The following is a 14,654-nucleotide window of genomic DNA, read 5'->3' as shown; positions in this document are numbered from 1 at the left end:
AGTTACATGGAGTAGTAATTTAATCAAACAGTAGGTTAATTTATTTTTATTTTTATTTTAATTATAAAAAATGGCAGAATAAAAAGGAGGAATAAAGTAAAAATGTTGGAGAAAGCATCTACCTTTCATTGAGATCCAAGAATTCTTTCCTCCCAACATTTTTTCTCTACCACAATTGGTGAAATAAGTGGACCATTTGAGTCTTTGAGAGCTCATTAATTCTTGCATCTTCCTTGCTTCTCACATAATATTAGTATTTGTACATGTATAATATTAGTAGAATAAGTTTATTTTCTTTTTTCCATATCTCAAATCTATATATGGACTTTTTTCCACATAAAGCATTGTTTTTTAACTCATTAATAATATACATTTATTTAGTTTTTGTACTGAGCATTAAAATGATCATCACAAATAAATATAGGTAAATTAGAAAGTTTATTGTATAATTTAATTTATTAATGATTTTCTGAACTCTTATGAAAGTTCTAGTCAGTCTATATATTAGGACGAATAGAGTATAACTTGAGATGCTTAAAATATTTGGTTGAGACATTTTTTTATATGAAAAAATATCAACAATACAATTATAATTTTCTTATGATCTGATATAAATATCGAATAAAAATAATTGATTAAAAATTTAAAAGTATGTGGTGCACCCACTGAGCCAAAAGTGGCGAGCTCAATGGTCCCATCTCCCTCATTGGTTCATTTTCAAGGGACCATATTTTCTCTCTCACAGGCACACTTTTTTTCACTCCACTCCAACAAAATTTCTAGGTGAATAATAGATTCAATAAATCAAAATAATTTTTTAATTTTAGATTTACAAGATATTTAAAGAAAAAAGAATAAGAAATAAGCATATCTCTAAGAAAAAAACAAATAGAAATTCGTAGAGAAGACAAAGCTCTTTTATAAACATATATAAAGTCGAGTAACTTTAAATAAAAGTGGGCATATGTATGTTGTATTGATTATATGCAGATTATTTGCTTAACTAAACCTAACTTGGTTAATTTTTATTTGAATTTAGTAGAGAAGAGACAACGCTCTTTAACAAACATAATGTCGACCAATTTTACGTAAAATTGGGCATATGCATCTTTTATTAATAATATGAAGTTTAAAATTAATTGCTAATACAATCATTTTGGGATTTTTTTTCGCATGTATTCTACGTATATTAAATTATTAACACGATATATACATTATACATATCTTAAAAGAAACTAATACTACTATTAGTAAAATATAATTAATATTCGTCTCGCGCAAACTTAAATTGTCAAGTTATTTATATAAGTCATTTCTCTTTGTGACATAAAATAATACATTTAATATCATTCTTTATTTTTCTCTTCTAATTTATTCTATTGCTCTGTTCATTTAAACATCATTTTCTCATATATCAGTGTAAATAAATGAGGCGATAGTGATACAATCAATATACTTCAATAATAAAAATTTAGAGATGGAAGTTACAAAATTTTCAAATTTCAATAAAACAAAATAGAAAGCTCAAATCGATACAATAATTCATTTTGCTTAAGATATCCAATTCCTAAACAGCGCAATTAAGGTAAATATAATAATATTAGAAGATCGAACTATTTCTTCTTCCTTTTTTCTTATATCATGCGATGATCAAATCACAGCCGTTCGATAAGATGAACGGAGAGACATCAACGGCCAAACTTACACGGCAGCAGCCACTGATTCGCCGCCGCTGGAGAGGTGATTCACGGCGGCGGTTGCAACCTCCTTTTTAGAAATCGAAGACTTCTTCTCTCTCCACTCGTCTTTTGTCATCTGATGCTGCCTGCACTCTGTGCTGCAAAATGCACTATCACCTCTGCACAGAAATCATATTACAAAATGATTCAATTTTTTTTCGTAATTTCTAATTAATTGTTCCTGATAATTTCTACAGGAAATTGAATAATAAAAAAAACTGTAGTATAGTTTATGATGGATCCGCGAATTTCTGATGTTAGCAAAAACTGGTAGAGAATGAAAATGCAGACACAAAGGATTTACGTGGTTCGATTTACTGAAGTAAATCTACGTCCACGGGAAGAAGGGAGGGCAAGATTGTATTGCTTGATCTGTTTTCTACAGCTTACAAATACAAACTTGCTATTTGCTATATGGTGTTTTATCTCTAGAGAGCTTAACCTTCTTCTATCTGATCTAAGTTCTATTTATATCTTGAACTAAGATCGTGGCTTGCATCACCACCCTAAGTCGTGGATGTCGTGTAGGTCATGGCCTAAGATCGTGGATGTAGCGTAGGTCATGGCCTACGATCGTGGCCTGAGTTGACACCACGTGGTAGTGGGTGTGTTGGACATCCTGTATGGGTCCACTAACTCCTTGTTCGGTCGAATACTGAGACCGAACTGCTTCGGTTGCCGATCTGAGAGTAGAGCTTGATGCCGACCTGAGAGCAGAGCTTGATTGGTTGGCTTTTACCGAGCTGTAGGCTGAGGCCGAACTCTTTGGTAATGCCGAACTCATACTCCTGCTTTGGTTGCCGATCTGAGAGTAGAGCTTGATGCCGACCTGAGAGCAGAGCTTGACAGGTTGGCTTTTACCGAGCTGTAGGCTGAGGCCGAACTCTTTGGTAATGCCGAACTCATACTCCTGCTTGGGCTGATGGGCCGTCGTTGCTGTTGGGCTTGTTTAGTACGCACCCCATCACTACCCCCCCCCGAAAAGCGAAGTGAATCACTTCGGCGAAGCGAGTCACTTCGGCATTCTGGAAAAGGGTACGGGGGAGGCTGAAGTCAGGGGACGTGCCCTGCGCGTGACTGCATTAAATGCGGCATTAAATGCGACAGTAAAATCCGGCCGTCGAATCCTGAAAAGGTGGGATATGAAACGGTGCGATGATTTGAAATCTTTTCCAAATCTGATAAATACCGCCTTTCTTCATCATTTGAACACCTTTGCTATTGGCTTCTTCTGCACTCTCTATCTTTTGCGTGAAAAATTTCCTTCCGCTTTCAAAAATTTCCTCAGGATTTCTTCAAACTTTCAAAGAGTAAGAACCATGTCTGCTTCTTCTTCGTCTGAGTCTGGTAGCGGTAGAGTAGGGGGTAAGGGGTCTTCTAGCCGGAAAGAATCCGGGGAGAAGACCGTAGAGTATTTTCACAGTATCTTGAGTAAGGATACTGTGATATCCCTTTACGAAAAATACTCTTTTCCTGGGGGGAAGGCGGTGGTTCCCGACGATGATCATAGGGCTAACGACCCGCCGGAGGGTTATGCCACCGTTTACGAAGCCTGCTTAGAATGCGGGCTTCGTTTCCCTCTTCCCCCACCTTTTGTAGAGCTTCTTGATTTTTTTCAACTCCCTTTAGGTCAGGTGACTCCGAATTCTTGGAGGCACTTGTCGGCTTTTGCTGCCGAACTCCGTAGGTTAGATAAGGATCTGTCTCTGCGGGCAATCCTTAATTTTTTCCAATTTAAAAGGAAGGGATCTTGGTTTTACTTGATCCCCTTACAGCCTTTTAGGGCATTCTGCAAAACCAAGTGGCCGAAATGGCAAAACCGCTTCTTTTTTTATAATAGGACAGCGGCTCCGGGCTTCCCCTGGAGAGGGCCGAAGTCCGTGATTCCTCACCCTCGGTTAGAACCATTGGCCGAGCTCGATGACGAGCTCAACAAGATTCCCATAGTTAGGAAACAATACACGGAGTCTGAGCTCGTCAAGGGCGACGTCGTGTTCGACATCTCGTCTTCGGACGAAGAGGCCGAGGGTGAGGATTTCTCTTTACCTTTATGTTCTACTGCTTTAACGAAGAAAACTAACCTTGCTTTCTTGCTTTTTGGCAGTGTTCATGCTGAACAAGGCTACCCGAAAATCTTCGGAGTCCAAGGAGCCGGAGAGGCCGAAAACCACCAGCTCGGCGTCTGATGCCGAGAGGACTCCGAAAAGGCAAAAAACCTCTTCGGATCCGAAGAAGCCGGAGTCAACTTCGGCAAAGGGGAGGGGGAAGGCCCAGAAGCCCCCGAGAGCGCCAGAGAAAGACGTGGTCTTGGCGCCTCCTTCGGAACATATCTGTGAGCCGTTTTTATGGCCCACGGACTTCGCCGAGGTGAATTCTCTTCTTGATTTTCTGGCCTTGCTTTTTTCCTGTATTTTTTGTGGTCTCTTTGTTGACTTTTTTCTTTATTCATTCAGAGGAACGATATGCTCTCCAAGCTCGTCGCCGTCGAACTCTCCAAAGCGTCCAATGACTATGCTGAGATGCAGAGGAAGTTGGCGGCTGCTTGTCATCGGGCCGAACAGGCTGAGGCTAATTTTGAGAAGGCCAGAGCTGCTAGGATTTCGGCCCAGGATGAAGCTCAGTTTGCCAAAAACCAGCTCGTCATCCAGCGAGAGCAGACGAAGCGGAGCGATGCTGCTGCCGTGGTTGCCCAAGGGGAGGCTCTCCGTGTTTACACGGAGAAACTCTTTTTGAGCAGCCAGTTCTCGGCCTTTGTCGGTAGCCTGGTAAGGCTAATTGCCGATAAGGGCGAGCAGGGGGCCGACGTCGTGCTGCCTCTGTACAGCCGAGAGATAGCAGCTCGGCTTCAGAATCTGCCGCTCCTTGAGGAGCTCGCTTCATCCTCGGTCCTGCTTTCTGCAGACCGAGTCCGGAGTTGTCGAGCTGATCGGGACGAGAACCTGGAGGCTATCTTTGCCTCCGTGGGGCCCGTTTCACCCGCTTCGACTTACAACGGAGAGGGTGAGGCCGAGCCGCTGGAGCTGGAGGCCGAAGTCGAGCGGGCCGGGCATCCGGAGAAGGAGGCCGATCAGGAGGCGGAGGCGAGGCCGGCAGGAGGCGAGGCCGAGGCAGAGGTAGCCCAGGAGAAGGAAGCTGTACCAGACCGAGGAGCCGGAGACGAAGCTGGCGGAGTATGATTTCGTCTCCCTTCTCTTAGTCTAGTTTCTTCCTTGTAAAATGGCCTTGAAGCCTTAGTGTAAAAAATTTTCCTTGTGAATGAAAAATTCTCTACATTTGTCTTCGTATAGCTTTTCGTACTCGCCATTATTCCTGTTGTATTTTACTATCTGCTCGGTACAGCTGCCGAACTAATATAGCTGCTTTGTACCCAAGGAGATGGAGATACTTCACTGGAAACGGCTGTACTCTTCGGCTTTGGACGAAGCTGAGAGAAGAGCTATAGCCGATCAGACGAAGAATGACGAGCTTCTGGCTCGTTTAGTGAAGCTGGAGGCCGATATCAAGGACTTAGAGTCCGATAAGAAAGATCTGGATGCCGAGCTGAATACGGCCATTGCTGAGAGGACTGCGTATGAGGATTACATCCGTGTGCGCGGGGGAATGACCGTATCAGAAGTTCAGGAACGAGTTGACGAACTGTGGGAGGAGTATAATGTACTCCGGAGGGACAATGCGCTGGAGAGCTCGGCTTGCCAACAAGTCGTGAAATCATTGCGGCGCTGGGCTTCTCGGTACGACATTGTTCTTGCCCGGCGTCCCTCAATTGAGAGATTCCTCCGGCATATCGCGCCAACAGATGCTCGCACTCCAGATCAAACCTCTGGTTCCCTTGTTCAAAATCCTACTCCCAGCCAACAACGAACTCCGGAACAGCCGGAAACGTCAAGACGAGAACGGGCTCAGGAGCAACCGGAATCGTCAAGACGGGGACGGACTGAAATTCGCCGAGGAGTTGTGACTATGAGCGAGCAAGATCAGCAGATGCTTATTGCAGAGACTCTTCATCGCCGAGGTGTTAGGACTTCTCGGGCTCGGGGAAGAGGCGTTGGGTCGAGGATAGCATCTCGTCGACCTGCTTATTCTTCATCTGCTCGGAACAACCGAACTCGGCTTCCAGAGGATTTTGCAGATAGGTGGCTTAACTTCAGCAACCCTGGACAGTAGAATAGTCCTTTGTAATAGCGTAACGCCATTTTGTAGGGTAGCGGAGTTGTATGCCGAACAAGATTTGATAAATGAAATTTTGTTTTCGCTTCTAACACTGTATTTACAGCTTAGCGAAAAAATTTCATCGTACTTGTCCTCGGTCTTATGAAGTAAACTTCTTTGACCGGACTTGGTCCTTGGTCTGATGAAATAAACATCTTTGACCGGACTCGTCTTTGGTCTGATGAAATAAACATCTTCGACCGGACTCGTCTTTGGTCTGATGAAATAAACATCTTAGACCGGACTCGTCTTTGGTCTGATGAAATAAACATCTTTGACCGGACTCGTCTTTGGTCTGATGAAATAAACATCTTCGACCGGACTCGTCTTTGGTCTGATGAAATAAACATCTTTGACCGGACTTGGTTTGTGTTCTAATTTGGCGATTTTTGTCGCCGGGATCGAACTTTCCCTTGTCCTAATTCGGCGAGTTTTATCGCGTGGATCGGACTTTCCCAGTTAACCGAAGTGGTCTTATGCAGTAAACCTCTTTGACTAGACATGGTCGTCCCCGGTCTTATGAGGTAAACTTCTTTGACCGAACTTGGTCGTCCTAATTCGGCGAGGTTTATCGCGTGGATCGGACTTTCCCTTTGCAGTTCGCTTCAGACGAAGTGCTTATTAAGCTGAATTGCGGTCTTGTATCCTCCTTGGAATATCGTTGGCTTATTGCAGTTCGTTTCAGACGGACTGCTTGTTAAGCTGAATTGTGGTCTTATATCCTCCTTAGAAGCTTGGACTCACAATAGTCTTTAATAATCGATCTAAAAAGGGGATCAGTCTTTAAAGAACGATATACCTTGGTACCATTTGTAAGAGACGACAAGCACATAGAGACAAAACACATAGAGAAAAAATGAAAAAGACGAAAGAAAAAGACTTTAATCCTTTTAAAAAACGACAAGTAAAAGGTACAAGTAAAAAACAAACAAATAAAAACACATACCCCTATGACCGAACTAGACACGAGACGGACTGACCGGACTTGTCTCTTACAAGTGGAACTTCTTGAGGTTGGAGACGTGCCATGTTCGGGGTACTTGTTCTCCTGACATGTGAGTCAATTTATAAGACCCTTTGCCGAGGACTTCTGACACCCGATATGGACCCTCCCATGTGGGTTCGAGTTTGCCCAGCTTTTCTGCTCGGCTTACTTCGTTGTTTCTCAAGACGAGATCTCCCACTTGAAATTGAAGCTTTTTCACCCTTTGGTTATAATACCGGGCTACTTGCTCCTTATACTTGGCTGCTTTTATGCACGCCAATTCTCTTCTTTCTTCGGCGAGATCTAGTTCGGCTCTCAGTCCGTCGTCATTCATTTCTGAGGAGAAATTTAGAGTTCGGGGACTGGGTACGCCGATCTCCACCGGAATTACGGCTTCAGTGCCGTACACCAGGCTATACGGAGTTTCACCGTTGGAGGTTTTGGGTGTAGTTCGGTAGGACCATAAGACTTGAGGGAGATTTTCTACCCATTGTCCTTTGGCTTGTTCTAACCGAGCTTTTAACCCTTTCACCAGAATCCGGTTCGTTACTTCCGTTTGTCCGTTTGCTTGGGGATGGGAGACCGAAGTGAACCGCTGTTGAATGTTCAGCTCTTGGCACCAATTCTTGAACGTCTTGTCGGTGAACTGAGTCCCATTATCCGAGATGAGGATGTGGGGTATGCCAAATCGGCACACTATGTTCTTCCAGACGAAGTCCAATGCCTTTGAGCTCGTTATCGTAGCTAATGGTTCAGCCTCCACCCACTTCGTGAAGTAGTCCACGGCAACGATAAGGAATTTCATTTGCCGAGGAGCTTGAGGAAGTGGTCCCACTATGTCTATGCCCCATTGCATGAAAGGCCAAGGGCTTTGCATAGTGTGTAGATCGGTCTGCGGCATCCTTGGGACATTTGCATGAATTTGGCACTTCGTACACTTCTTGACGAGCTGCACTGCCTCTTGTACCATGGTTGGCCAATAATATCCCCATCTCAGAACTTTTTTAGCTAAAGCTCTGGCTCCGATGTGGCTACCGCACGATCCTTCATGAACTTCTCTGAGGATGTAGTCCGTCTCTTCTGGTCCTACGCACCGCAATAACGGCTGGAGGTAAGACTTTCTAAAGAGGACTCCTTCATGAAGTTCGTACCGAAGTGCTCGGCACGTGATCTTCCGAGCTTCTCTCTTATCCTCGGGCAATTGTCCTTGATCCAGATACTGCAAGATCGGCGTCATCCAGTTCGGCGAGCTGGATACTGAATGTACCTCGGCTTCATCAATGCTTCGATGCATTAATTCTTCCGCCTTTGAGCTCGGATCTGAGGCCAACTTACTTAAGGTATCTGCTCGGCTATTTTCCGCTCTAGGAATGCGGATTATCCGAAAATAGGAGAAACTCCGGCTGATGCTTCGCGCTTTGTCCAAATACTTCTTCATTCTCTCGTCACGAGCTTCACTTGTACCCAACATGTGATTTACTATGACTTGTGAATCACAATGGACTTTGAGAGATTTGACGAGCAGACTTTGCGCTAACTGGAGTCCGGCCAGGAGGGCTTCGTACTCGGCTTCATTATTAGTAGTGGGGAATAGGAAACGAAGTGAGTAGGTTACCTCGTGTCCGTCGGGAGCGACAAGTAAAATACCAGCTCCACTTCCCATCTTGTTTGAAGCTCCATCTACGAATCCGCTCCAGCAGTCCGGCGGCTCTACTTCGGATTCCAAGGGCTGTGCTAGTTCGGCATTGGCAGAATTCTTCTGTTCGGCAATAACAGGAATTGCTTGATCGAACTTCGCTTCTGCAAGAAAATCTGCCAAGGCTTGTCCCTTGATGGCTTTCCGAGGTAGATATTCAATTGTGTGCTCTCCCAACTCTATAGCCCACTTGGCGATTCTGCCTGATGCTTCTGGCTTGGTCAAAACTTGCCGAAGAGGTAGATCGGTTAAGACGCATACCTTGTGAGCATAGAAGTATGGCCGCAGTCTCCTTGCTGCATTTACTAACGCCAGAGCAATTTTTTCCAGAGGTTGATACCTTGTTTCTGGACCTCTTAATGCTCGGCTTGTAAAGTAGATGGGAAACTGCTTTAGGCCTTCTTCTCGTACAAGCACCGCGCTGATGGTTTGATCCGATGCCGCTAAGTATAAGAATAGTACTTCGGCTTCGGCTGGAGCAGAGAGAATAGGAAGCTCGGCTAGATAACTTTTGAGCTCGTCAAAGGCCTTTTTCTGCTCGGCTCCCCACTCGAACTTTGGTGCCTTTTTCAACACCTTGAAGAACGGCAGTTGCTTTTCGGCTGCTTGGGAAAGGAATCGACTCAGTGCGGCTAGACATCCGGTTAGCCTTTGCACGTCATGTATGGACTTCGGCATTGCCATGTTCTGAACGACTTGAACTTTTGAGGGGTTTGCCTTGAGTCCGTCTTTTGAAACCCAACAACCCAGAAACTTTCCCGAATCTACCAAAAAGGTACACTTTTGGGGATTAAGTTTGAGGTTGGCTTTCTTGAGCACGTTGAGAGTGGACTTGAGGTTGTGCTCGTACTCCGAGGTGCTTTTGCTCTTGACGACTATATCGTCAACATACACTTCGACCTCCTTTCCAATCAGGTGCCGAAAAAGCTTGTCTACCATCCTTTGATAAGTGGCTCCGGCATTCTTTAAACCGAATGGCATCTTTTTATAAGCGAAAATGCCGAAATCAGTAATGAAGGCTGTCTTTGAAGCGTCAATCTCATCCATTAAAACCTGATGGTATCCTTTGTATAGATCAAGAAAACAAAAAATTTCAAAGCCTATCAGAGCTTCTACTTTTTTATCTATGTTCGGAAGGGGATAGCAATCTTTGGGACAGTGCTTATTTAGATCGGTGAAATCTATGCACATCCGCCATCCTCCTTCCTTTTTCTTGATCATGACAGGATTGGCCACCCACGAAGGGTACTTCACTTCGAATAACACATCCGCCTTCAATAATTGACGGACTTCGTCATGGATGACTTGACTTCGTTCTGCCGCAAAGAGTCTTTGCTTCTGTTTTATCGGCCGGACCGAAGGATCAATATTTAAACGATGAGTGATTACCTCGGGGGGCACTCCGGTCATGTCCAACGGAGACCATGCAAAGACGTCTTTGTACTCCTTGAGGAGCTGGATGGTTTTTTCCCGAAGTAGAGGCGTTCCCGCGAAGCCGATCTTAACCGTTCTGGATGGATCATCTTCGTACAGCTGAACTGTCATCGAGTTCGGCTCATGTATGACTTCGGTCATCGCCTCTGACTCCGGCTGCTGTGATTGCTATGCTTGGTGGTGCCGATCTGACTGCTCGGCACTTCTAAGCGCAATTTGCAGACATTCCTTTGCTCTCTTTTGGTCACCTCGGATGACCGCTATCCCTCCTTTAGTAGGGATCTTGATGGTGAGGTGATAAGTGGAGCAAATGGCCTGAACTGTGTTGAGCCAGTCTCTTCCCAGGATGACGTTGTACGGGGACCGAGCTTTCACCACGAAAAACTCAATCATCGTACTGGAGCTAGTGGGCGCTTTCCCCACCGTGATCGGAAGGCTGATAATACCTTCAGGGCGGGTGTCCTCCTGGGCGAAGCTCTTCAGGGGAAGCGGAGCCGGGCTGAGCCGAGCTGGGTCCACTTCTAGTTTGTCGAAGCACTCTTTAAAAAGAATGCTGACTGACGCTCCTGTATCCACAAACACCCTGTGGATCAGTTTGTTTGCCACTCCGGCTTGGATGACAATGGCGTCTTGGTGAGGAGAGATGGCCGGGACGGGATCAGCATCTGAGAACGTAATCACTTCGTCCTGCTTCAGCCTTTTATGCGTTGGCTCCTCTCGATTGGAGCCCCTGCGCTCTGACTTCAGGGACGACTTGGTCTTCCCGGCTGGGAGAGCGTCAATAGTCAGGATTACTCCATCATATTGCGGCTCGTCATCGTCTTCGGGATCCGGCTGCCTTTTCGGATCCTGAGGAGCGCAGTTCGCACCTCTCTGCTTCTTGTTCTTTGACTGCTTGCTTTGGTATTTTTTCAATGTCCCTGCCCTCACAAGAACATCGATACCTGCAGCCAAGTTTCTGCACTCCTCGGTATCGTGACCGTGGTCTTGATGGTAGGAGCAGTAGTTATCCTGGGGTCGGCGCGCGGCCGATTTCGTCATCCGCTTTGGCTTTTCGAACAGGTCAGAGTGTAGTTCGAAAATTTCCGCTCTCGGCTTGTTCAGCGGTACGAACTGAGCGGGAGGCTTCTCGGGATTGAGACGGGGTCCCAATCTGTCTTGCACCGGAGTCCTTTGAATCCTTTCAAAAGGAGTTCGGCGAGGATGTCCCTGATCGCCAAAAGGAGTTCGGCGAGGATGTCCCTGATCGCTATGATCGGGCTTCCTCCTGTCTCCTCGGGACGATGAGCTGTCTAACGACCGTTTGCGACGGTCTGCCTCATCGGCCCGGGAGTACTGGTCCGCAATGTCCCACATTTCCTGAGCTGTCTGCGGACCGCACTCAACGAGCTTCCTGTAGAGAGCTCCGGGCAGGATTCCATTTTGGAATGCCGAGATGACAAGCAGATCGTTGAGATCGTCTACTTGCAGGCATTCCTTGTGGAATCTTGTCATAAAGTCGCTGATTTTTTCGTCGCGACCTTGACGAATGGAAAGCAGCTGAGCCGAAGTGATTCGGGCTTCCGCTTTCTGAAAGAACCTCCTGTGGAAGGCATCCATTAGATCTCGGTAAGATCTGATGCTGCCCTGGGGGAGGCTATCGAACCACCTTCTCGCGTTCCCGATGAGCAGCTCGGGAAACAGCTTGCACATGTGGACCTCGTTGAGACCCTGGTTCGCCATGTTATACTGATAGCGCCCCAAGAAATCGTGAGGGTCCACGAGCCCGTCGTAAGTCATCGACGGAGTTCGGTAGTTCTGTGGTAGGGGAGTTCGGGTGATGTCGTCCGAGAACGGAGTCTTCAGTGCTCCGTACACGGCGAATCCGATATCTCGTCGGTATGGAGGAGATTGAGTTCTCCTGTGATTCCGGTACCGAGGAAGAACAGGAATATGTCGGGGTTGAGGATTCTTCTTCCTGGAAGACACGGCACTACTGCGGTAGTGACTTTCATGTCTGGATGAGGAAGGAGAATCCTCCGCTTTCGTCTTCGGCTCTTGGCTCTTTTGCAGGAAGGCTAAGAACTCATCCTGCTTCTCAGCCAAGAACAGCTTTACAGCCTCATTCAAATCAGGCTGCTGGGAAGACTCAGTGGGACGATTTTTGGAGCGGCCTGTTCCTTCGCCATGAGAACTGGTGGTGGATTTATCCCTAGGCTGTTTTCCAGACCTATGGGATGGATTGGCTTCCTCCTGGTTCTCACGAGCAGGAATACGGGTACTCTGCGATCTGGTATGCATTTTTTGGGTGGAAAAAATGGATCAAAAATTCGCTTTATCACAAATTTTGTTCTTCGTTTCCCACAGACGGCGCCAGTGATGGATCCGCGAATTTCTGATGTTAGCAAAAACTGGTAGAGAATGAAAATGCAGACACAAAGGATTTACGTGGTTCGATTTACTGAAGTAAATCTACGTCCACGGGAAGAAGGGAGGGCAAGATTGTATTGCTTGATCTGTTTTCTACAGCTTACAAATACAAACTTGCTATTTGCTATATGGTGTTTTATCTCTAGAGAGCTTAACCTTCTTCTATCTGATCTAAGTTCTATTTATATCTTGAACTAAGATCGTGGCTTGCATCACCACCCTAAGTCGTGGATGTCGTGTAGGTCATGGCCTAAGATCGTGGATGTAGCGTAGGTCATGGCCTACGATCGTGGCCTGAGTTGACACCACGTGGTAGTGGGTGTGTTGGACATCCTGTATGGGTCCACTAACTCCTTGTTCGGTCGAATACTGAGACCGAACTGCTTCGGTTGCCGATCTGAGAGTAGAGCTTGATGCCGACCTGAGAGCAGAGCTTGATTGGTTGGCTTTTACCGAGCTGTAGGCTGAGGCCGAACTCTTTGGTAATGCCGAACTCATACTCCTGCTTTGGTTGCCGATCTGAGAGTAGAGCTTGATGCCGACCTGAGAGCAGAGCTTGACAGGTTGGCTTTTACCGAGCTGTAGGCTGAGGCCGAACTCTTTGGTAATGCCGAACTCATACTCCTGCTTGGGCTGATGGGCCGTCGTTGCTATTGGGCTTGTTTAGTACGCACCCCATCAGTTTACAAACTATTCTCTCTGACTCATTGCTGTAGATTTCCCAAACAAGAGAGACAGGCGACAGCACATGATGAAAAATTGGTGAATAGAAAAATAATGGAAATAATTGTGCGGTCGAAGCTCAATAATTCCAATATTGTCCAACCACATCAAATTCAATAGTAGTAGCAACTCATAATTTCTCATCTAAAAATATTTATATGCGGTATGCATAATTTCTCTGCATCAAAACTCATTAACTAATTAATTACTTCAAAAATATAATCAAATCGCGGAAAAAAAATCACATGCAACTGATTTCAGCAGCAATTGAAACAGTGAAGAAGGTGTGATTCTGATCTAACACGCAAAAATCACAGAACGTGTTGTATATATATGAATATACCTATACATATAGATGTCCTGGCCGGAGATGAGGCGGCGTTTGCAGAGGGAGCAATCTCTGAGGAAATTAGCGGGTTCGACGAAATCCGACGAGCTGTGCCTGTGAGAGGCTACGGCGGAGAAAGCGCCGCTGAAATTAGGACTCAGCTGCGGAAATACGCGGTCGTCGCCGCCGCCGTTGATCAGATCCAGCGTGAATTCCGTCATGCTCGAATTCCTCTTCATCGGTGGGTACCCCCTCTTTCCCAGCGACATCTCAAAATTCTCCCCTCTCTCTCTAGTCGCAGAGCGTATCTCTCAGTAGAAATTCGATTGTGTTCATATCTGGATTCCATGGAGATGGAGAAATTCTAGAGAGAGAGGGGAGAGGCGGAGGCGGTGGTGGTGGTGGTGGTGGGAAGAGTGGGAGCTGGGGAATATAAGCTTGGTGAAGGGAAATTGTGAGCCGTTTGTTTTTCTTTTTTTCTTTTTCATTAAATAATAATTTAATTGTTTATGAGATTAGGGAAGCCGACGTCAGCAGCTATTTCTGGAAAGAATCATTTTTGTGTATTTTACTCCATTTATTTGGATTTTATCGTAAATCTGAATATAATAAACTTGGAAAATTAGTTGCATCTGATTTTCGAATTGTCGGTTTAATTTGATTTGCAACTAATTAAAATTCAGGTGTTTGGCATGTTGGTTGACGTCACAATCTGTAGTATGTTGAAAGCTCTAAATAATACTTCATCCGTCTTAGTTCAACTGATCGATTTCTTTTTAGCCTTATTTTGTGAAAATGATAATACATAGTTAGAGTGAAGAGAAAGTAAAATAAGAGAGTGAATAATACTATAAAAGAGAGTCGTATCTACATTATTCTCTTACTTACTTTACTTCTCCACTTTAAGTATGTATTACTACCACAATATAGTACTCTTATAGCCCGCAATTAATTTTTTTTGTTGATAGAAAAAAGCGGGCAAAGCCCGAGAAAAACTAACGAATATAAGAAATACCTAACTTATCATTAGAAGCCCATTCAATTAAACCATTTTTTACATTGTTCAGCCACAACAATAAGATAAGCAATAACTGCATTGATATACGACCACGAAAATGTAATCTCTCTCTT

General features: G+C 45.1%; 1 protein-coding gene across 2 annotated transcripts; it reads right to left on the bottom strand.

Annotated features, from left to right (window-relative positions):
- Nucleotides 1-1,533: 1,533 nt before the first annotated feature.
- On the bottom strand, nucleotides 1,534-13,982 carry LOC121769201 (FCS-Like Zinc finger 5-like). Of its 2 annotated transcripts, none has more exons than XM_042165933.1 (2): nucleotides 13,539-13,982; nucleotides 1,534-1,858 (listed from the first exon to the last, which is right to left on the bottom strand). In XM_042165933.1, exons 1-2 carry the CDS (start codon nucleotides 13,790-13,792, stop codon nucleotides 1,702-1,704), a joined length of 411 nt encoding a protein of 136 aa, XP_042021867.1. In that variant the 5' UTR covers nucleotides 13,793-13,982; the 3' UTR covers nucleotides 1,534-1,701. The 2 variants fall into 2 exon arrangements, with proteins under 2 accessions (XP_042021867.1, XP_042021875.1); XM_042165941.1 differs by lacking the exon at nucleotides 1,534-1,858 and adding an exon at nucleotides 13,033-13,182.
- Nucleotides 13,983-14,654: the final 672 nt, after the last annotated feature.

This window comes from Salvia splendens, chromosome 2, assembly GCF_004379255.2.
Source record: "Salvia splendens isolate huo1 chromosome 2, SspV2, whole genome shotgun sequence".
Classification (NCBI taxonomy): Eukaryota; Viridiplantae; Streptophyta; class Magnoliopsida; order Lamiales; family Lamiaceae; genus Salvia; species Salvia splendens.
This window is presented reverse-complemented; position numbering and strand designations above follow the sequence as displayed.

What these genes read in the sequence shown, in the direction of transcription:
- LOC121769201 (XM_042165933.1), bottom strand. Translation starts at nt 13,792, where the DNA reads ATGTCGCTGGGAAAGAGGGGGTACCCACCGATGAAGAGGAATTCGAGC. An exon ending in CAGGACATCTATATGTATAG is followed by an intron (nt 1,859 to 13,538) that starts GTATATTCATAT and finishes ATTTCTGTGCAG; the next exon opens with AGGTGATAGTGCATTTTGCA.